This window comes from Uranotaenia lowii, chromosome 2 (genome assembly GCF_029784155.1).
Source record: "Uranotaenia lowii strain MFRU-FL chromosome 2, ASM2978415v1, whole genome shotgun sequence".
Taxonomy (NCBI): Eukaryota; Metazoa; Arthropoda; class Insecta; order Diptera; family Culicidae; genus Uranotaenia; species Uranotaenia lowii.
The window spans coordinates 118,722,320-118,745,128 of record NC_073692.1 but is presented as its reverse complement, the minus strand read 5'-3'; the positions used below and the strand labels follow the sequence as shown (position 1 = coordinate 118,745,128).

At 38.7% G+C, this 22,809-nt stretch overlaps 1 protein-coding gene across 1 annotated transcript; it reads left to right on the top strand.

The window, feature by feature from the left end:
• Positions 1 to 9,058: 9,058 nt before the first annotated feature.
• Positions 9,059 to 22,428, top strand: LOC129741806 (uncharacterized). The gene is made up of 4 exons (XM_055733597.1): positions 9,059 to 10,558; positions 11,552 to 11,732; positions 18,455 to 19,337; positions 19,491 to 22,428. Exons 1-4 carry the CDS (start codon positions 9,059 to 9,061, stop codon positions 22,426 to 22,428), a joined length of 5,502 nt encoding a protein of 1,833 aa, XP_055589572.1.
• Positions 22,429 to 22,809: the final 381 nt, after the last annotated feature.

Here is a 22,809-nt window from a genome sequence, read left to right as displayed (position 1 = left end):
TTACCCAACTTATCCAAGATGTATACAAGGAACACTTTAATGAACACGGACACTTTGTAATGACTCAAAACTTGGTAGAAGACGTTAACTCGGACGCCCGTCAAGACGCCATTGTGAGCAAAGAACATGACAGAGCCCACAGAGGAGTCACAGAAGTAGAAAGTCAAATTAGAAGAAGTTATTTTTGGCTCAAAATGATTGAAAAAATTAAAATGGTTACAAAAATGTGTAAGATTTGCAATATGCATAAATATGAACGTAAACCTTACAACATAAAAATTTCATCAAGACCCACGACAGACAGACCTTTTGAAAGAGTTCACATGGATATTTTCCAAATTAACAAACAAAATTTTTTATCTTTAGTTGACGCATTTTCAAAACATGCGCAATTGATCCCTATGGATACTAAAAATTTAACAGACGTCAAAAATGCCTTAGCACAATATTTTATGACTTTCGGAACCCCAAGACAAATCATAACTGATCACGAAACTACATTTTGTTCAATTCACTTGAAAAACTATCTCGACAATTTAAACGTTGACCTCAAATATGCATCGTGTTCAGAATCGAATGGACAAGTAGAAAAAACACATTCGACAATGATCGAGATCATAAACACTAATAAACACAAGCACCAACACTTGAACATAACATCAATCGTTCTATTAGCTACAGCACTTTACAATAATTCAATACATTCAGCGACACAATACTCGCCTAACGAGGTAATTTTTAGACAAAACAATATTCAAAACCCTCAACAAATTAACGAAGAATCTACTCAAATTTTCAATAAAATAAAAATTAATTTAGAAAAAGCTAAAAACAAACAAGATAAACAGAATAAGAACAGAATTGAACCACCAATCATAGAGGAAGGCAAAGAAGTATTCGTCATTCCTTACATTAGGAAAAAATTAGATCCAAGGGCAAAACCGACAAACGCTCAAGAAATTACAGATAAAACGTTCAAAAATAATAGGCGCGTTAAAAGGCACAAGAAAAACATAAAAAGACTTACATGACATGAAAATCATGTTTTCTAGATTATAAAAGAATAGTCAACCTTTTCTAATATCTTTTATTTTTCAGATGAAATCACTTGCGATCCTACTATTTGTCTCTTCAATCACCGGGTCAACAAAATGTAACTATTTAGGAATTAGAAACCTATCAAACGACCCGATGCTTTTGTTAAAAACCGGAAACTGTAAAATCCAATCAGGGATTGTCAAAATTATACATCCGATTAACATAACCAATTTGGAATCAAACGTATACAATTTTGTAAAAATATCAAGGAAACTAGATACAAACCATCCGATAACAAGTTTAGTTATTCAGAAAAGCAGACAGCTAGTAAATAACTTACACCTGTTGAAACCGCTGAAACCAAGAAGAAGCAAACGATGGGACCAGATTGGAACCGCCTGGAAATGGATAGCCGGAACCCCGGATGCACACGATTTGGACATCATCAACAAAACTATGAACGAACTCATAGAACAGAACAACCAGCAAGTCAGGATCAATTCTCTCATTGATTCTCGAATTTCGGAAATAACAGGGACGATCAACAAGCTATTGGAACATGAATCCATGGAAAACAAATTAATTATGGAAGAAATGGATGCAATAACCCTCCTCCTATACATGGACACGACGAATCAGATTCTAGAGCAACTAGAAAACACAATCCTGAAGACAAAAATTGAACTGCCAAACAGTAAGCTACTATCTCTCCAAGAAATCCTCTCAATCGAAGCTATTCTCAACGAACAAGGTATCGAAACGAAATTCCCCGAGGAAGCTCTAAAATATGCTAAGCCAAAAATAGCATTAAAACACGATACAATGCTATACATACTCGAAGTCCCTAAAATCAAAGGAGACTGTGACATAATCCAACTCATCCCATTAACAGTCAACAATCATGTGATTACCAACATTCCAAATCACATAGTGAAATACAAAGAACAACTATTTCAAACCGAATACCCAGAAAAATTGATTCAACGCGATGTCTTTCTTAATCCCCTGAAAGATAGCTGTACTAATTCAATTATATTTGGAAAGAAGGACAATGCAAATCTGTTTTAGAAGATGCCACAAGAATCTCATTAGTTGACAATAACAAGATTCTGATCAATAACGCAAGAGGCTCAAGATTAGAAACAGATTGTGGACCACATAATCGAGAGCTGCATGGCAATTTTATGCTTAAAATTTCTAACTGTAGCATTACTATAGACGGGCAGAAATTTTCTTCAGAAGAACGTGTTAGTAATACCGAAGAAATACAAGGAGCCTTTCCAAATCTTACGATGAAGTGGAATACTATTCAGGATCACAACATCTCATTAATCCACAACGAGACGATCCAGAATAGACTGAAGTTAGACTTGATCAAACTTGAACACTCTGGATTCCGAAAATTTTCGCTTCCAGCTTTCGGTATAATCATTTTGATAACTCTAACCTTTCTTTGTATCTTTAAGAAAAGAGTAACTATCAAAATAAGGAATAAACCACGGGAAGCAGCAGAAACCAAGAAATCAACAGGCGGCTAAGTGTCGAGGACGACACTTTTTCACCCCCCGGAGGAGTTACATACATCCCTCTCCCAGAACCCGAGACAGGATGTATAAACGTGGCGCTCCCAAGCCACGCGCAACCACGCGGTGATCATAATTGCATCGTAAGCAAATATGATCACTTAAATACCGATAGCGAAGGCATGCTCGTTCTCTTTGGTTCCCGACCCGGCAGCAGTAAGTGGTTCAGCAGTAGGAAGTGCAGTTAGCAGTTAGTTTAGTGATAGTGATTAGTGAATAAGTATGAGGAATGTGAAAATAAAACTTTTTTAAAAACATCCTCGGAGACTCGGTCTCATAATTATATACTTCGTCTTTTATCATCCCAAGCAACCAAAAGTCCTATAAAACAGGTACAAAAACGCTTACCCAGCCCTATCATTGATATGAAGTACGTTCTATGCAGCTCAAAATTTAAGTTCTTATTGATACTTTCAATTTCCAAAACAAGTCTTAATGATCTTCTATTCAGCTTTCAGCGGCCTCTTAATTCAGCTTCCAAAAAAATCACAAAATGAGCATAAAAATCTCGCTCTATCTAAAACTAAAACTCGAAGTGGTAATTTGATTTTGAAAGCACATCAATGCACTTTTTATGACTGGGGGGGGAGCTGGCAACCTTGTTGGCCATGCACGCGTTTTTTTCGGGTCGCGTTTAATCGGCATTTTTCCGAGGATTTATAAGTGTTTTTTCGCGTTGAATCAAACTGTGTTGTGTAGTTCGTAGTGCTTTGCTGAATGAGTGTTCAATTTCACTTGAAAAATCTTGCCGGTGCTTTAAATTATGATGAAAAAAAAAAAAATTTATTACATTTGTTCCACGTAAAAATAACACCAGTTGCCGACGCGAGTGTTGTTGTTTCTCTCTATCTTTTACATTACATACGCCGGAAAACGAAAACTATCCGTGTTATTCCGTCTTGCTCATACGAAAGACCTATCCCATGTCTGAAAAAGTTTTCACGAGTGTGTGAAGGATGGATTGAAAATACGTCCCGTCAAACAAAGAAGTCAACCCGAAGATAAGTACCTCACCCTATTTCTTCTTTTTATCTTCTTTTTATTTTCTTTATTTTGCGACAAGTTAAAAATATATTTCATGTTAATAATTTTTGTGGAAAAGTCAACTGGTTCACATTTTTTAAAATATAGATGATGTTTCACGTCAACATCAAGTGCATCTCGTCCGTCTATACCACTTCTTCCATCCTTGCTTATACTTTCATTCTTCTACATAGAGCACAGCAGTTCTCAAACCCAAAATGATTATTCAAAAAAAAATCTATTTTCATTCAAAGTATATTATTTTTATATTCCAAATTTCGCTTTTGTTTAGTTTAGTATTGATTATTACTTTAAATTTAATCTTCAATAGTGAAAAACCTTGAAAGTTCATTTTTTTTTAAATTGAACATATTAAGCTAGCTCGATGCAACATACTGAAAATTAATAGTAAATGGTAATGCAAAATTGTTTTTAAAATATTAGCTTTTTACCGTTGATCAAAAAAAAATATAAATTGGTACCGCAACATAACCACAACAATTTTATTGATACTTCTCAACACAATGTTTGGGCAACCCTGACGCACCTACTAGTGCCGGTCTTCAATGAGCGCAATGTAATGCAATAATTCATCCTGGAAGAAAGAGATAGAAAATTCCCTTTCGCATATTAAATACTGCAGCGTGACATTAGACTGGAAGGCGCGAAATGTTTCAGCATATGAAATATTTCGATATGTTTATTCCACACAATCTTGTGTACAAGTCAACATACAAGAAAAGTCTTCATTTAAAATGACAGTTATTGCAAACACACCCATACCTTCAGAGTTTATAATGGTAATATGAACAGCAAATTATTAAATACATTATTGAAGTAACAGGGTTGAGTAAATGATTATTATAAGATTAATTGGCAACTAAACGATATAGGATTTTATATCAATTATCCATTTTATTTAATCGAACCAATCATCATTAATCAGTTTTTTTGCATTTTATTGAACTCATATTACAAGTTCGATTACAAACATTGATTTAAAGTACTGCATCGCTTTTTTCATTGAACTTAAGACAAGAGTATGTAAAAACTTGATAGCACTAGATTAAAGTTTTGTTTTTGTTTTTAAACTTAACTAAATAACTATTTTTCCAGGTCATTGCTGATGGGTAGCAAATAAACAGTTAAATTTGTAGTACATAATTGGATAAATCCACGTCGGATAGCAATTAAAAGAACTTCAATAAGTTTTAATTTCTTACAGCTCATCGTTTATGGAATTGAGGGCATTATCACACCATTTTTTCATGCTACATATTATATTTTTCAGGCTTTTAATCTTTCCTTTTTCTTTTTTTTATTTTATTTAATCAACATCCGTCAACATACAATTTTTTTTTCCTCCAATTTTCAAGGATATAAGAGAGCAACATGAAAATTCAGAGGATCTATTAATAGTCAACGCTTTGAATGTCTTTCACATTAAACATTTTATTTCAGCTGTATGTCGTCGCTCATATTATCCCATGCTATCTTCATAACAGGTACTCTAGTTTTGAACATAATTTTAAGAACTCTTTTGACATTTTATAATCTAACATTTTGACTAGTTGTTCCTCATTATTTTGTAATTATGCTTCCAGTTCCCTCTTCTTAAATGTATTCCTAATTATACTCATTAAACTTATGTTAATATTTAACCTTGGTTTTTAACCGTTGTTCAGTAGTATTGACGGTAGTATTATGTAGTTATTTTAATTGAGGTCCTCAGGACCGGAGAGATGCAAATGCCGAAACCATTAATTTTAAATTTAATATATCAATCGATTCTTAATACCTAAAGATCTTAATATTTTTTTAAATATCTTAATTTTTTTATAACGGCTTTTTGATTGAACCAATATTGATAGAATTTTGAAAAATGAATGGGAAAAATAGAGCACCTCGACAAACTTGAAGAACGTGTTCTCGGAACTATCATTAGGGCACTGACACCTTTTGATCCTGAGCGCCTCAATTATTATGTATACAATTAATTAATCAATATTCTCAAAAAATGTTGTACGTATATTAACGATATTTCCATTCCAGCTCCGCTAAGTAGCATATTCATTTTTGTTTCAAAAATTGTCTTTCTATTTTTTTTTATTCAACACATACAATATAATAAATCTCATATATGAATTAAATCATTAACTAAATACACGTCCATCTTTTATTGGATATATTAGGGTACTAATTTAATATAATTGAGCAATTATATGTGGTTACTACTCGAATATGTCAACAATAAAAGTTGGAAAGTCTAATCATAATTACATGACCCATTTGGTCATGCGGCTATGATCAGGCGGGGCTTATTGACAAGGAAAGTAACCTCGGAATGTGCAGCTAGGTCTCTGTCATTCTGAAATGGGTTTCTGAAATTTCAATAGAGCTAACACCACCAGCACCCGCAATTGAACTATTTTAATCAGAATGATTAAAATTCACTCTTTTGCATAACATACCTGCCAGCTCAGGGGGTCGTTGGAAGGAACACACACACACACACACACACACATCAATGCACTTTTTATGACTTATCAAATCCCGTTTTGAGCACTTTTGTGCCCTTTATGTGACTTACCAAGTCCCGTTTTGAGCACCACTTTTGTGCCCTTTATGTGACTTTAGTCCCGTATAGCGTACGTATATATCACTTTTGCAACTTTCAAGTTCGTTGATGAGTACATATAGTTCACTCATGGGAATTGGGCAAAACAAGTCAAATACAACGTACACATTAATCACTTTTGCAACATTCAAGTTCATTAATGAGTACATAAAGTTCACTAAAGCGGAATGGGCAGTTGATTCTCTCCGTCAGCCAATATGTAACTTTCAATGCATTCATTAAAGTAAATATGTGACTTTTGGTTGCTTGGGCTATCATCTCCCGTTGTTCTCATCGTTCGATTATCTCATTTTATCATATTATCATCTCTACATTTCATTATAAAATCTTTACATTTACATCCATTCACATAATGTAATTTTTACATTAAAATTCAGACCTTTTATCACGTTATTTTCGATGTAGCGGCTACTCAACATGCTCTTTTTATTTTGCGGTCTTCGCGAACCCACAATCCACAGGCTGTCCTCTAAACTTGCCTTGTAATAAAATACAGCTGTCCTCTCAACGCGCGGGTTGTATTTTGCAGTCTTCCCATCTGGCAATTCAATGGCAGTCCTCTCAACTCGCAATTATTTCAATACAGCTGTCCTCTCGACACGTTCTTTTGATTGTGCGGTCCTCCCAAACCCACAATTCACAGGCTGTCTTCTCAATTCGCCTTCCAATTTCAAGCTGTCCTCTCAACTCGCTTGAAATTTCTATCGATACGTTCAGGCTGTCCTCTCAACTCACTTTTAAATTTCAAGCTGTCCTCTCAACTCGCTTGAAATTTTTATCGATACGGTCAGGCTGTCCTCTCAACTCGCCATCCAATTTCAAGCTGTCCTCTCAACCCGCTTGAAATTGTGAACATGATAAAGCTGTCTTTATGACTCGTTTATAATATCACTTTATATTTCATCATGTCTTCTCAATGAAGTTGGATTCATTATTTCCAGTTTTGGCAATGTTTCATAACCCGCTTATTTCCAAAACTATGTAAATATGTTAAGTTTTCAGTTTTTTTTCACTTCAATCTAGGTAGCCTCCAAAAATCATCCAACAGCGAAGCTTTTTGTTTCAACTACTTTTCATATTATGAGTTTTTCAATTATTTTACCACAGTTTTTTTTTATCGATGGGTAATTAATGAACTGTATGATTTTCAGGCAAGAATGATTAAACTGAATTAAGCGTGAATCAATCGCTGACCACACTTTTTCGATTCAATTTTTTTTTTCAAAAATTTCTGTTTTTGAAGAGAAATTACCTGCCACGGTCGCCAAATATGCAGACCTGTCCGGAGCTCCGAAGCTCGGAAACAGCACTAGTGGGCCATCGGATCGCTAACTGCAGCGGGAACGGCACGCATCACTCAGCTGGCTCGCTGACCGACCGACTGACTGAATCACTGCACGCTTGTGTGGGATGATGCAGTATCCGTTTATTCCATTCACATGGAGAGAATGTAAGATATACCCATACATCCATTCGTGCGCTACACAGGACGTACCGCAGCTGTTTACCAAGATGTTTCAAATTTGAACACCAGATAGTTTAATTCGGGTCCTAAGGGTCCAAACATGAAATCGTATAACAAATCATAACTGAAGTCGTTTACAATCGATCGTAAAAAATGTCGTCTGAAGTCAGTTTAAATCGGATATGATAGAAAGTCCGCCATATTTGTTCATTTTGAAATGATTTTGCTCCTCTGTTTGCTTCAAGTGAGAAATCGTCGTCACGTTCTCTCTGCTACAGCAGTGCGTCCAGATGGCTGAAAATCAGATAGGAATTGAGTAATATTGACCAATTAGAGAACTGGAAAACATTGTCGCTGGAAACGATTTGAAGTCTGTGAGCGTAATATCTTGCCTCCTCTTGTTTTCTTCCGATAGGTACGAATAAGCTGTCGGATAACACCCAATCGGTGTAGTTTTCGTCACTTAAAAAAAAGGAAATTTATGTAGTTACTAGCTGATTTACCCGGCCTTGCTCGGGTTTGCACAAAATATGAATCAAAATGAGTCGTTTGACTTTACGAAATTTTGGTAGCGTTGTATTCAATATATTTAATATATTTATTTTGAGAAAATTTTACCCATGTTGTGCCATGTGCCATGTATGTAAGCTTTGAAAGTTTTGTTAGTGTTTTGCAAGTTTGAATGAGAATATTTACTGTGTTTCCCTTTTTCATATTTTTGAAACACTTATAGGTAGTTATGAGGTTCGTATTCATAGAAATTAAAAATAATTTCCCATGAATGCTTTTTTATTTCATCACGAAAAACATGTTATACCCACTCTTTCTGTTACGGCCACGATTCCCTCTGGCTGCCCTAATAATTGAAACCTAAACAAATCATGGCACTGGAAGCCCGGCGAAGAAGGAGGAAAACGTCAACACCTATAAAAACAATATGGGATAGAATCTCGGGAAGCATGTGGATGGATTGTTAAACACGTTATATTATATCGGTTGAAGGATTATTTGATTATACTATATTATTGGAAACTAAGGCACTAAATTGTAAGTGAATTGAAAGCCATTGATAAAACCTATCTAAAATTAATAAATTTTCTAGCTTTAAAGCTGTTCATACTGCTACGGGAAAGTGTTTTTTGTCCGACCGAATCACATAACCTTGTCACGACGTCGAGCCGTGACAAAACTTTAAAGAATTTAACGTATTTGAAACCTCAAGTTAGTCGCAGATCTAATTTCGAGATGCCCGGAACGAGGAACCGTCCAAAGTCATCATGCAAGTTATGCAAGAACCCGGATACTCCAAATATGGTAGAATGCGAAAAATGCCTTGGATGGTTTCACTTCGACTGTGTTGGCGTGGGAGATTCTATAGCAGATCGTCCGTGGAGATGTCCTGACTGCGAAAAGGGCGGGAAAGATACGACGGAAGGTGTTCCGAAAAGTGTCGATGGTAGATCCCAGATATCTCGTGTAAGTAACACGTCATCTACGCGCGCTGCGAAAGCGGCTCTAGAACTGCAGGTGTTGGAGGAAAAAAGGCAGCTGGAACTTCGACGGATTGAGGAGGAGAAGCGCCAAGAAGAAGAAGAAGCCGCCCTTGAGCTAAAGCGCCGCGAAGAAGAGCGTGCATTCGCAAAATCCCAACTGGATCGGAATAAGGCTCGTCAAGAAACCCTTCGGAAGTTAGAAGAAATGTACCTGGAGAAAAAGCATAAAATTTTAAGTGCGCAAATCGACGAAGCAGGCAGCCGAAGAAGCGGTATAAGCAGTTTTCCACCCACACGAACCAAAGAATGGGTAGAAAGTCTGCCATCCATTAGCGGTGACGAAAACCAAGAACCGGTGCTCAAAAAAAATCCACCGATGAACTCAACGAGCCTTAACAAACCACCTGGAAGAAAACCAGAGTTCGACATTTCGGAACTTCATCCGGTTAGTAGTGGCCAAGAGGTTGCTACTCCGATGCCTCATCAGCAAGATCGAGAAGACCAAACTCCGCCAAGGAGACGAACACATACTGAAGCCCAGCTCGTGGCTCGTCAATACCTACCGAAGGACTTACCTCCCTTCACGGGTAGCCCAGAAGAATGGCCCGTGTTTTATAGTAGCTACGAGATCGGAAATAAGGAATGTGGATTTTCCAATGTGGAAAATCTCCTTCGGTTACAACGCAGCTTAAGTGGTGATGCTTTAGAAGCAGTACGAAGCAGTCTTCTAGTACCGGACATGGTTCCACATTTGATGGAAACTCTGCGCATGCTTTACGGCAGACCGGAAACGCTGATCAGCTCTCTTCTGGTCAAAATACGGAACACTCCAGCCCCAAGGGAGGGTAAGTTGGAAACGGTAATTTCCTACGGGTTGGCGATTCAAAATTATTGCAGTCACCTAGTGGCAGCAGGACTTGAAGCACATCTGTCGAATCAAACATTGCTTCAAGAGTTTGTCGAGAAGCTTCCATCAGACATCAAGTATAAGTGGGCAGAATATATTGAAGCAGCTCCGGTAGTCGACCTGGGGTTGTTTGGAAAGTTCATTTCCGGAGTAATTCGCAAAGCAAGTGCAGTCACCGTCTACACAGCACCAGGAACTAACTATAAGTCTTCGAAAGCAGAAGAAAATAGGTCGCGAGGAGCTGGAGCAAAACCAAAGAATTGTGCTCATCATAGCGACTACCGGTCAGGAGAAGGACCAAGTGAAGTTACAATGACACAGCGCAGCGGAAGGGTTTGCTCGGTCTGCAATGAAGGAAATCACTGGGCAGATAAGTGCGATAAGTTTAACAATATTTCGGTTGACGAACGTGTAAGGGGTTCATTTATAAGAATAATGTATTACAACACGCAAGGCGACATTAACTCTTGAGCACCCCTCGGTAAGTCGACATACAATATCCGTCTCATTCTTCGACCTCCTCTTCCTCTCTCCTCGGCAGTCGAATCAGTCAAAAGGCTCATCGAATTGGCGATGCAGGTCCGCGCGAGCAGAAAGCATCCTAGTAAATATTTAGGCGGTTGGAAAATATCGGAATGGAGATTTCCTTTAGATAGCAAAACTCGCATTTTACATTGGCGACCGTGACAGGACCTTTATTTTATTGAAATAAATTTACAACCTGAAATATCTAAAGGAAATCTCCAGGTCCATTTGGAAAAAAATGGCGGTTTTCGAAGAAAGTGATCCCGATTGTTTTTGTGAAACATTGTGAAAAGTCGTTCTAAGGTAGAAGCACCAGCTGAAAGCAAATAAGGTGAGTTGAATTAGGCTAAGTATCAACTGAAGTTGTTGTGAAATGATAACACTAGCGAGAGTCAAGCTAATATCTTAGAGAGAAAAGTCAGCGAAAAGTGAAGCAAAAAAAATGCCAGCTCCCCGGCAAGTACGCCAGCTTATCCGGCAGAATTGCCAGCTCTTCGGCGAGTACGCCAGCATACCCGGCAGAAATGCCAGCTCCCCGGCGAGTACGCCAGCTTACCCGGCAGAATTGCCAGCTCCCCGGCGAGTACGCCAGCTTATCCGGCAGAATTGCCAGCTCTTCGGCGAGTACGCCAGCTTACCCGGCAGAAATGCCAGCTCCCCGGCGAGTACGCCAGCTTATCCGGCAGAATTGCCAGGTCTTAGGCGAGTACGCCAGCTTACCCGGCAGAATTGCCAGCTCCCCGGCGGGTACGCCAGCTTATCCGGCAGAATTGCCAGCTCTTCGGCGAGTACGCCAGCTTACCCGGCAGAAATGCCAGCTCCCCGGCGAGTACGCCAGCTTACCCGACAGAATTGCCAGCTCCGCGGCGAGTACGCCAGCTAATCCGGCAGAAAATCCAGCTCCACGGCGAGTACGCCAGCATACCCGGCGGAATTGCCAGTTCCCCGGCGGGTACGCCAGCTTATCCGGCAGAAATGCCAGGCTACCCGACGAAAATGTCAGCTAATCCGGCAGAATTGCCAGCCTTCCGGCGAGTACGCCAGCTTGTCCGGCAGAAATGTTAGTCCTTGGTGAATACGCCAGCTTACCCGGCAAAATGCCAGCTATTCATGAGTAAACGTCAGCTTCAAGACAGTCATATTGTCAGTTTTTTAAGGTGGAAACGCCAGCTGAAAAGTCGAACGCCAATTGAAAAGTCCTGAAAGATCATTCCCGGCGTTATGGTCACCTAAGGAGAAACAATCTTTAAACAAGATTTCACGATATGCCGATTGCATGGGATCCATCGATACGATAGTTAGTAACTGCCAGCAGGTTCTGAATCAATACTTGTACAGTCAATAGCTTAATTTATAAATATTGAATTCACGAATACCACAAGTTAAAAAAATATAAAAGGATGATCAGGTCAGTAAAACTGAATTGTTGTTACTTAATTAAAAATAAATTTGGTCCTAAGATGGGTCATGTAATATACGAGGTTCAGGTAATGCGAAAGTAGCCACATCATGCTTTCTTTCGATAGGAAAGGAGAGTAGCGTCGCCTAGAAGACACTAGTAGTTTCTATCATGGGAAACGCGTTAATGTTGTTGGACGAAAAGCGTTAACTCGGGACAAAAGTCTGATCGTAAGTTTTGCTTTTACTGCTGTTTTCGGAATACATGCGCAAGTACGCCAGCCTAGGATGATATTTCAATCTGGGCGAGATTCGCCAGCACATTGAGGGATGAATGACATCCAGATGTTAAAATCCGAATGATCAAATAAATTTAAAAAATCGCCAGCACATTTCTAAGACGAAGAATGCCAGCTCAAGTTGAGGTTGTCAGCATATTTCTAAACTAAGTACGCCAACCAGAGTCCCATACACAAATCACTTACATGCTTAAATTTAGCAAAAAAATTGCCAACCTAGTCCATGAATGCCCTCCGATGTTTCAGGGAATAAAAGCCAGCTTAAGACAACGAAGGCCAGCTATCGTTGTTACATTATATTTTCATCCTTCGTTTTGGGTGATGAACAGTGGCTACCGAAATGAAGGCATTGATTTTGACTAGTTAGTTTAAGTCCCACGTTTAATCTTTATTAGCGGAATGATTTAGAATTGTTTGTGGAGCTGATAAGCTTGATGAAATGGTTAATGATAGCCGATATGGTTGTTTGTTGTAATTTTGAGTTGGATGCAATTTAATAAATTTATTAAATTTTAAGCATATTATACTGAGCTGCGGAAAATTAGCTAAATTCATTGTGCATTAATTTTTAGTAGCTCCTCATTGTTGATAAAATGATATCAACTGCCTGTTGACAAGTAAGCCGAATCACATGATCAAAAACGGCTGATGTGGATATTTGTTGCAATTTATAATTGGATGCAGTTTTATGAGCATTGTCTTGAAGATTGTTAAAACACTTTCTTTAGCATATTAGATGGTACTTCGGAAAGTTCCCAACAGATTACAAGACAGGAAACGTAAGATCCTTAGTCGTAGCTTTAAGACGATTCCAACTTGAATTCAAACTTTGGAGCATGAGTTTTTTTTAACAACAGCAATCATTCTCATTATTTCGTTTTTTTTTGTGATTGGCTATGTTGTTCTCATATAATTTCCCACAAACGCTAATTGAGCCATACAATCAATTACATTACATAAACAGGTGTCTAAATCAGCGTGGGAGTTTTACTGCTGTCTGTTTGCTTACGAGTACATTTCGCAAAACTCGATTAGCTTTAAGTTGATAAAACTAAGTACAGTTAGTAAGTTTTGCAGTATAGTTTGTATGATTTTTGCCTTTCTTTCAGAAAGGTATAGTTATCGGTCGATTTGGGAGATCATTAATTATGGGTCTTAGATATACCTTTATAGGTACCTATCGAATCAGCTCGACGAGTTCAGACGATGTCAGTGTATTTGTATGTATTGGTGTGATTTTTTATAAACTTTGTCACTACGTTTTTGCGAAACTGGGAAGTACAATAAAAATGATTTTTGTCTTAAAAAATTTGATTTTTTTCCCTCTTCAATGTATAAAAGAAAGAAAAAAAAACAAAATAGTTTGAAAAATAAATTTTCATAGTAATTATCATCAAATCATCACACCAAAAAACGTGTCAATTTAGCTGGCTGGCCACAACAAGCAATCACTAAAATCAAGATTATCGTATATATGACGTCAAATTATATGTGACGTCATAGATACGCGCTTGCTATCGAAAAGTATGGACCTGTCGATGTGTGAAAGGGGGAACAGACAGGCTTCACTCCCTCTCAGGTTTGATGTCATGGTGACAGAAACCGTATGGGAGGAAGACGCCAGTTTATATTTTCCCGGCCAATGATTGAAATTTTTTCATTTTAATGATTCAGTTTACACCGAACCATTTCAAAAAATTCGGAACCGAAGCTCCGAATTATAAATTATATAATGGTTTTCACCAAGGGGTACGACCCCGAAATTTGTGAAGTCGTTGGTGAGTACGTCATGCCCACACTGCATGGTACGAAAGCGATAGTAACTTCGCCCAACATTATATTCAGGAACAGATTGCTCTGAGAAGGGGAAAACAACACGGGTACGCGGACGATGTATGCACATCCTCTCATCTTCTCACTTGCCGGTCGTGCTTACGAAGCTTTTTCTTAAGCAGCAACGACAGGAGAGTATTTCGCCCGTGAAAGCAAATTAAATCTAATAAGACAAATGCTACTGAATCCTCTCGAGCTTTAAGCTCTCGAGCTTGTTTTTTTGTTCCCTTTTCTCTTCCTCTCTTCAGATCTAACGTTGCGTTGTTGTTGTTGGGGTTGGTGTCTAGAGAAAAACGATGACGGCTTGGAGGTCAATCTGAACTTTCACTTGCTGAAGCCAATGGAAGATGACAACCAAACAGTAGCGCCACCAAACCCTCCATAGTAGAGTTTGAAGCATTTGGGATTTTTTTTGGAACATGCATATAAAGCTAAAAACCTAATAATCATTATTGACAAAGTTGAAGAAACAGAAAAAAAAATTGACTAAATAGACCAATTTGACGAAATTGACAAATTTGACATAATTCATTGATTTGACAAAATTCACTTGATTGAAAAAATCATAAAATTGACAAAATTTATAAAATTGACAAAATCGAGAAAATTGGCAAAATTGACCAAATTGACGATGAAAAACTGGATTAAAATTAACTGAATTGACAATATTGATAAAACTGACAAAATCAACAAACTTGAAAAAATTGACAAAATTGACAAAATCGACAAAATTGACAAAATTGACTAAATTGACAAAATTAACAAAATTGACAAAAAAGATGACAAAATTCACTAAATTGACAAAATTGACAAGATTGATAAAACTGACAAAATTGAGAAAATTGATAAAAATGATTAAATTAACGATGACAAAATCGAAAAAATTCACTAAATTGACAAAATTGACAAGATTGATAAAACTGACAAAAATCGACAAAATTGACAAAATTGATTAAATTGACCAAATTGACCAAATTGACGAAATTGACAAACTTGGCTTAATTCATTGATTTGACAAAATTAACTTAGCTGAAAAAATCATAAAAATTGATAATATTTATAAATTTGACAAAACCGAGAAAATTGGCAGAATTGACAAAATTGACGATGACAAAATCGACAAAATTCACTGAATTGACAAAATTGACAAGATTGATAAAACTGACAAAAATCGACAAAATTGACAAAATTGACCAAATTGACCAAAATGACCAAATTGTCAAAATTCACAAAATTGACAAAGACAAAATTGACAAAATTCACTATATTTACAAAGTTGACAAAATTGAAAAGATTGACAAAATTGACTGGCGAAATTTACAAAATTGATCCAATTGACCAAATTGACAAAATTGACAAATTGACAAAATTTACAAAATCGAAGAAAATTGACAAAATTGAGAAAATTGGCCAAATTGACAATGACAAAATCGACAAAATACACTTAATTGACAAAGCTGACAAAATTGACAAAATTGACAAAATTGACAAAATTGACAAAATTGACAAGATTGACTAAATTGACTAATTTGATAAAACTGACAAAATTGACAAAATTAACAAAACTGACCAAATTGACAAATTTGACAAAATTGACAAAATTTTCAAATTTGAAAAAGTTGACAAAATCATGAAAATTGTTAAAATCGACAAAATTGACAAAATCTAGAAAATTGGTTAAATTGACAAAATTTATCAACTAAGAATGCTGACAAAATTATGAAAATTGAAAAAATTTACATTATTGACAAAATTGAAAAAATGACCAAATTAACAAAATTAACAAAATAGACCAAATCAACAAAACAGGATAAAAATCTCAAAATAACAAAATTAAAAATACTACGCTTTCAAAATTTTCAATACTTTTAATTTTCAAAATTTATTCTACCGATTTTCTGCATTTTGGTATCGTATTTTACTCTAGCAATTGAAATTTTGTTCCAATGATTTTATCTATGTATTTGATTCCTCTACTTGAGAGGTTGAATTATTTGAAATACATGGTCAGGCATCTTTTTTCAAATTGTATTCTTAATTTTTATACCCCTTCCATTTTGAAGATATCATATGCTGTAACTCCAAAAGGAGTAAATTGAGTTATTCCAGAATCTAGTCATTCAAAAATCTCCAACGAGTTGCAAATAAGGTTATTTATATGAAAATTATGATTATATAAAAATACTTTTATCCTAATAAAAACTTTGAATCTTTAATTCCTAAATTCATTTTGGATTTATTGCGTATGAAATTCATTTATCATAATTCATAATTCATTTTGTTTTATATGTACCCAAATCTAATTTACAGGCTGAAAGAAAGGCTACAATCCACTGTCAAGTGTATTAAATCGGGTTTTTTTATTGAAACTAGGATTTGTGACCAAGGAAAGCGTTTTCTGAACCGTCTCTCACGGTACCGCTGCTCAAACCTTTGGAGCTGTTGAGTGTTATGCCGAGTCGTGTGGTTTGAATAAGCTTGTTAAATTGTCGAAACAGGACAGTATTTGCTGAATGTAGTGCGTTAAGGTTCCACGCTTTGATAAGCTGAGTTTAAGGTCACAGTCCCAGCAGGAGACGCCGACTGTCGTGCATAGTAAAGGGCGGCGCCTTGCTCAAAATCGTCTGTGGTTCCTAAGGGTTTAGGTCCAAGAATGAATCTACCTTTCACTAATGCCATTGCCTCTTAAATGGGTTCATTCACAGACTCATTGAGAAAGGGATTCTTCCAGAAGTGGAGCGGGAGCTATAAGGGACATAGCGAGGTAGCTTTTGGCTTAGGTGCTGTTGATGGAGTCTCGGTGCTTTGTTTTGGAGGTTTTGGAGCTATGGTGATTCTTTTTGATTCCTGTTTCGAGTCGTTTTGTTTCACCCAGCAGCACAGGATGATAATTTCGTCGGGATTCCGTGGAGTAGCTTTGCTGTGAAGACCGGGCGTTGACGGGAGAGTCCATTTTCAGGGGTAGTTGAGTGTCCGATGAACGAATCCAGCTTCAGCTAACAAAAATTTCCCATCCTTTACGACGACTGTGTGCAAAATATGTTTGTTGATTTACAAACGTACACGATAAAATTAATTCAGTCTAGTCTAGATAGAAATAATGTTATCGGGTACCACATTTGAAAACGGTGTAAATATTATCATCCACATACACATTTTTAACAATGAAGAGGCATGCTTTGAGCTGTTGAACCTTTATTTAAAAAAAAACCTGGAAGTCAACTCAAATTAAAGCTAATCGAATATTCACTAATCAAGAGATGCATTACAGCTTTCTCTAGTACAATACACATTTTTTTTGGATAGTGTTTACATATTTTAAAGTACAAAACCCAGCGTTATAAAGTTCAGTATAATTCGACATCACTTTCTGTTTCAAGGATGTATAACCCGGCAGAGGCCACAAAATTGAAGTATCAAGTAAAATTAAATTGTCATTGAGAAGTCTATGGAGTAGATTGATTCGTACCTTTTTAATACACCATTTTCGATGGAGTTTAGTTTAGTTTAAGTCCGATTTTTTTTTTTTTGCGTTGATTTTTGAGAACCGTATCATTTAGCGATGTTGGAAAATATTAGCTCAGCAAACAGCAAGAGGCAACACTTTCTGTTGAACTGGCTCCAGCACTAGGAACTTTTTCGATAGTCGCCAGTTAATGTCGCCGGCGCTGATATTGGCGGAAACCCCAGTTTAGGATTCAGCGACAATACACGTAGATTTTTTTTTTCATTTTTTATGGAGAAGAAGGGGAATGTAAGGGGTTCATTTATAAGAATAATGTATTACAACACGCAAGGCGACATTAACTCTTGAGCACCCCTCGGTAAGTCGACATACAATATCCGTCTCATTCTTCGACCTCCTCTTCCTCTCTCCTCGGCAGTCGAATCAGTCAAAAGGCTCATCGAATTGGCGATGCAGGTCCGCGCGAGCAGAAAGCATCCTAGTAAATATTTAGGCGGTTGGAAAATATCGGAATGGAGATTTCCTTTAGATAGCAAAACTCGCATTTTACAGAACGCTTGAAGATGGTTCGCATCTATGGCTTGTGTAGAAGCTGTTTAAAGGCTCATTCTCCGTGGCCATGCCGCCGTCCAAAGGAATGCACATACGAAGGATGCCGCATACGTCATCACCCTTTACTCCACTTTCCCTCGCCTCAAAGTCCACAAAGTCAACCATCTCTCCCGCCTCCAAGTCCACAAAACCACCACAGGGTTAACTGTTCTGTTATCTATCGCATTCTTCCAGTTACCATATACAACCAATCTAAATCAGTTGATACCTTTGCTCTGTTCGACGAAGCTTCGGAAGTGACGATGATAGAGACAAGTCTGGCGCAGAAACTGGAGTTGAAAGGCTTTCCAGACCCTTTACATCTGAAGTGGACTGGAAATGTAACCCGTGTTGAAGACAATTCCCAGACAGTTCAAGTGGGAATATCGGAGAAGGGGAAAGGCATGAAGTACGTCCTGAAGAATGCACGAACCGTCGATGCCTTGGAGCTTCCCGTCCAATCGATTGATACAAAAAAACTGGTCGCAAACTACCAACATCTAAAGGGGTTGCCTATTCAAGATTATAGCTTTGCCCGACCACAGATCTTGATTGGGCTCGAAAATGTTCATTTAGCAACTCCACTCAAGGTGCGTGAAGGGTTTCAGGGCCACCCCATCGCAACGAAAACACGGCTAGGGTGGTGCTTATACGGAGGTGTTGTTGATTCTATTGAAAAGAGATCCCATCATGTACTACATAGTTGTTCTATCAAAGAAGACCGTTTTCTTCATGATTTGGTGAAAGATTACATCATGGTAGATAACTTGGGGGTAGTAGGAAATATACCAACACTAGAGTCCCGAGAGGATAAACAAGCCCGTGAAATTTTAGAATCTACAAGTCGACGTATCCCCGGAGGATTCGAAACCGGGTTGTTGTGGAAGAACGCGAATGCTGCCTTCCCTGATGGTTTTCCAATGGCGGTCAAGCGTCTTCAATGTTTTGAGAAAAGGATCTATAAAAATCCTGAACTTGTACGCAAAGTGAAGGCACAAATCGAAGATTACTTGGTGAAAGGCTACGCCCACAAAACAACGGCTTCAGAAATCGAGTCGGCAAACCCCAACAAAACTTGGTACTTGCCCCTAGGGTGTGTTTCAAATCCCAAAAAACCTGAAAAGCTAAGATTAATTTGGGATGCATCAGCCCAAGTAAAAGACGTCTCATTCAACTCGATGATACTTAAGGGACCGGACCTCCTAACACCACTACCGTCCGTTCTTTACAGGTTTCGAGCCAGAAGAATCGCTATATGTGGCGACGTGAAAGAGATGTTTCACCAAATCAAAATACGAAAAGAAGATAGATCAGCACAACGTTTCCTCTGGAGAGACAACCCCTCAGATCCACCTTGCATCTACACAATGGACGTGGCAACGTTTGGGTCAGCCTGCTCGCCATGCTCGGCTCAGTTTATTAAAAACCTCAACGCCGAAGAATTTAAACACCTGTTCCCAATGGCTACTGAAGCTATTATTCATGGAACCTACGTGGACGACTTCCTAGATAGCAGAAATACTGAAGAAGAAATCATCCGGCTGGTTGAAGAGGTTAAATATGTACATTCTCAAGGAGGGTTCGAGATACGAAACTTCGTGTCAAACTCTACGATCGTTCTAAATGAAATCGGCGAAGTTAATGCTCCTCTTTCGAAGGATTTCGGTCTGCTGACGTCAGAAAAGGCTCTTTCGGTGTTGGGTATTCGGTGGTTACCTAAACTTGACATTTTTACTTTTACGTTAAATCTCCCGCAACTGGACACTAGACTACTAAATGGTATGCTTCGCCCAACAAAACGCCAAGTGCTTAGTACAGTGATGAGTCTGTATGACCCACTCGGAATGCTCGCCGCCTTTGTGGTTCATGGGAAAATTATTATACAGACCCTATGGAAGACCGGGTGCAAGTGGGATGAACCAATCGATGATAGCACGTTTGCTAATTGGAAGCGCTGGACCAACTTATTTTCTCGTCTTGGTGAAGTTCGAATCTCTCGACCCTATTTCGGACAAGGTTCACCTGAAACTTGTCAGCCAATACAAATGCACACCTTCGTTGATGCCAGCGAAGAAGCGTATGCTTGTGTTATCTATTTTCGCTATTTCGATCGCGGTTTTCCGCGCTGTACTTTGGTAGGCGCTAAATCAAAGGTAGCTCCAGTAAAACCACTCTCGATTCCACGCCTCGAACTACTAGCTGCTGTTCTAGGAACACGAATGGCAAACTACATTCAAGAAAACCACCAAATATCGATCTCCCAGAGATTTTACTGGACCGATTCCTCAACTGTGCTTCACTGGATACATGCTGATGCTCGAAAATATCATTCCTACATCGCTTGTAGAATCGGAGAGATTCTCACATCCACGAACTTGAACGAATGGCGATGGGTCTCATCTCGTGATAACGTTGCGGATGAAGCCACAAAATGGGGGCATGGCCCCTGTTTCGAAGAAAGTAGTAGATGGTTCCACGCTCCTGAGTTTTTGTGGGAGCTCGAATCAACTTGGCCAAATCAGAAATGGCAAGCCGTAAATGTGCAAGAAGAACTACGATCTAGCTGCTTTCATCATCAGACGAGTAAGGAAATGTTAGTGGATTATACACGGTTCAGCAAATGGGAACGCATACATCGTACGATAGCCTATGTCTTCAGAATTTGTACGCGGAAAGAAGACGACCAAGTCAGCCCTCTTGAATATTTGAAACAAGAGCATCTTAAGAAAGCAGAGCTGGAGTTAATCCGAATCATTCAGCGGGAAACCTTCCAAGATGAGATAACTGTGTTGCAGAAGTGCCGAAATGGCAAGCGTGCGGGGGCGGTGCCGATCGCTAGTCCGCTGTATAAATTGTCGGCGTATATCGACGAAGAAGAAATTGTTAGAATGGACAGTCGTATCGGCGCTGCCCCCAACCTGCCGATCGAAGCTAAGTGTCCGATTATTCTAGCAAAAAACCATCGTCTAACTTTTCTTCTTGTAGATTTCTACCACCGTCGGTATCTGCACCGTAACCACGAGACCGTTTTCAACGAACTACGACAGCAGTTCTACGTGCCTGGATTGCGAAAACTGATTCGCACCGTTACAGCTCGATGCCAGTGGTGCAAGGTGTACCACAAAAATCCAACTCAACCGAAGATGGGACCTCTTCCAAGAGCGCGTCTCGTCGCGTTCCAGCGACCGTTTACTTTCGTGGGTCTAGATTACTTCGGCCCGCTCTTCGTTAAAGTAAAACGCTCCCATGCGAAACGATGGATCGCACTTTTTACGTGCCTTACCACCCGAGCTGTGCACATGGAGGTCGCTCATAGTTTATCAACAACATCCTGTAAAATGTGCATTCGAAGATTTATCGCGCGACGAGGGGCCCCTGCTGAGATATACTCGGATAATGGTACAAATTTTCGAGGAGCAGCGAATGAACTTCGAGAGCAATTGCAGAACATCAATCAACGATGTGCCGAATCTTTTACGAACACGAATACTAAATGGGTTTTCAACCCTCCAGCGGCTCCGCATACTGGCGGAGTCTGGGAACGTCTTGTGCGCTCGGTAAAGACGGCTCTAGAATGCTTTCATGATGCGCCTAAGGTCCCCGACGACGAAACTCTCGAAACTATCATACTAGAGGCCGAAAATATTGTCAACAGTCGACCTCTAACGTATATACCTCTCGATTCGACTAATCAAGAGGCTCTCACTCCGAACCACTTCCTGTTGGGCTCATCAACGGGTGCCAAGATGCCCTCACAAGAACCAGTCAGTCCACTTGAAGGTCTACGCAATAGCTGGAACCTCGCCAGAACCATTTCTGACAGCTTCTGGAAGCGGTGGTTGAAAGAGTACCTTCCGACGATTGCCAGACGAACCAAGTGGTTTGAAAAAACCAAACCCCTCGAGCCAGGTGACTTAGTGTTCGTGGCCGACGAGAAAAGGCGCAATAGCTGGATTCGGGGCCAAATTGAAGAGGTTTACCCCGGAAAAGATGGGGAGGTTAGACAGGCAATGGTGCGCACGAATCACGGCCGTATTCGACGAGCTGCAGGGAATCTAGCAGTAATCGACGTCGTTGATGATGGTAAGACCGAACTAGAAGCTGTGACCTCGTCTTACGCTGGGGGGAATGTTACGGCCACGATTCCCTCTGGCTGCCCTAATAATTGAAACCTAAACAAATCATGGCACTGGAAGCCCGGCGAAGAAGGAGGAAAACGTCAACACCTATAAAAACAATATGGGATAGAATCTCGGGAAGCATGTGGATGGATTGTTAAACACGTTATATTATATCGGTTGAAGGATTATTTGATTATACTATATTATTGGAAACTAAGGCACTAAATTGTAAGTGAATTGAAAGCCATTGATAAAACCTATCTAAAATTAATAAATTTTCTAGCTTTAAAGCTGTTCATACTAGATAATTGTTCTCGACTGGTAAAACTGTATAAACGGGAAAATATTTCGGCTTTTTCAGTCAATTCACGGATCCAAAACACCTTCTCTTCTTATTCCGACGTTTCGTTCTTTATTTGAACTTTTTCA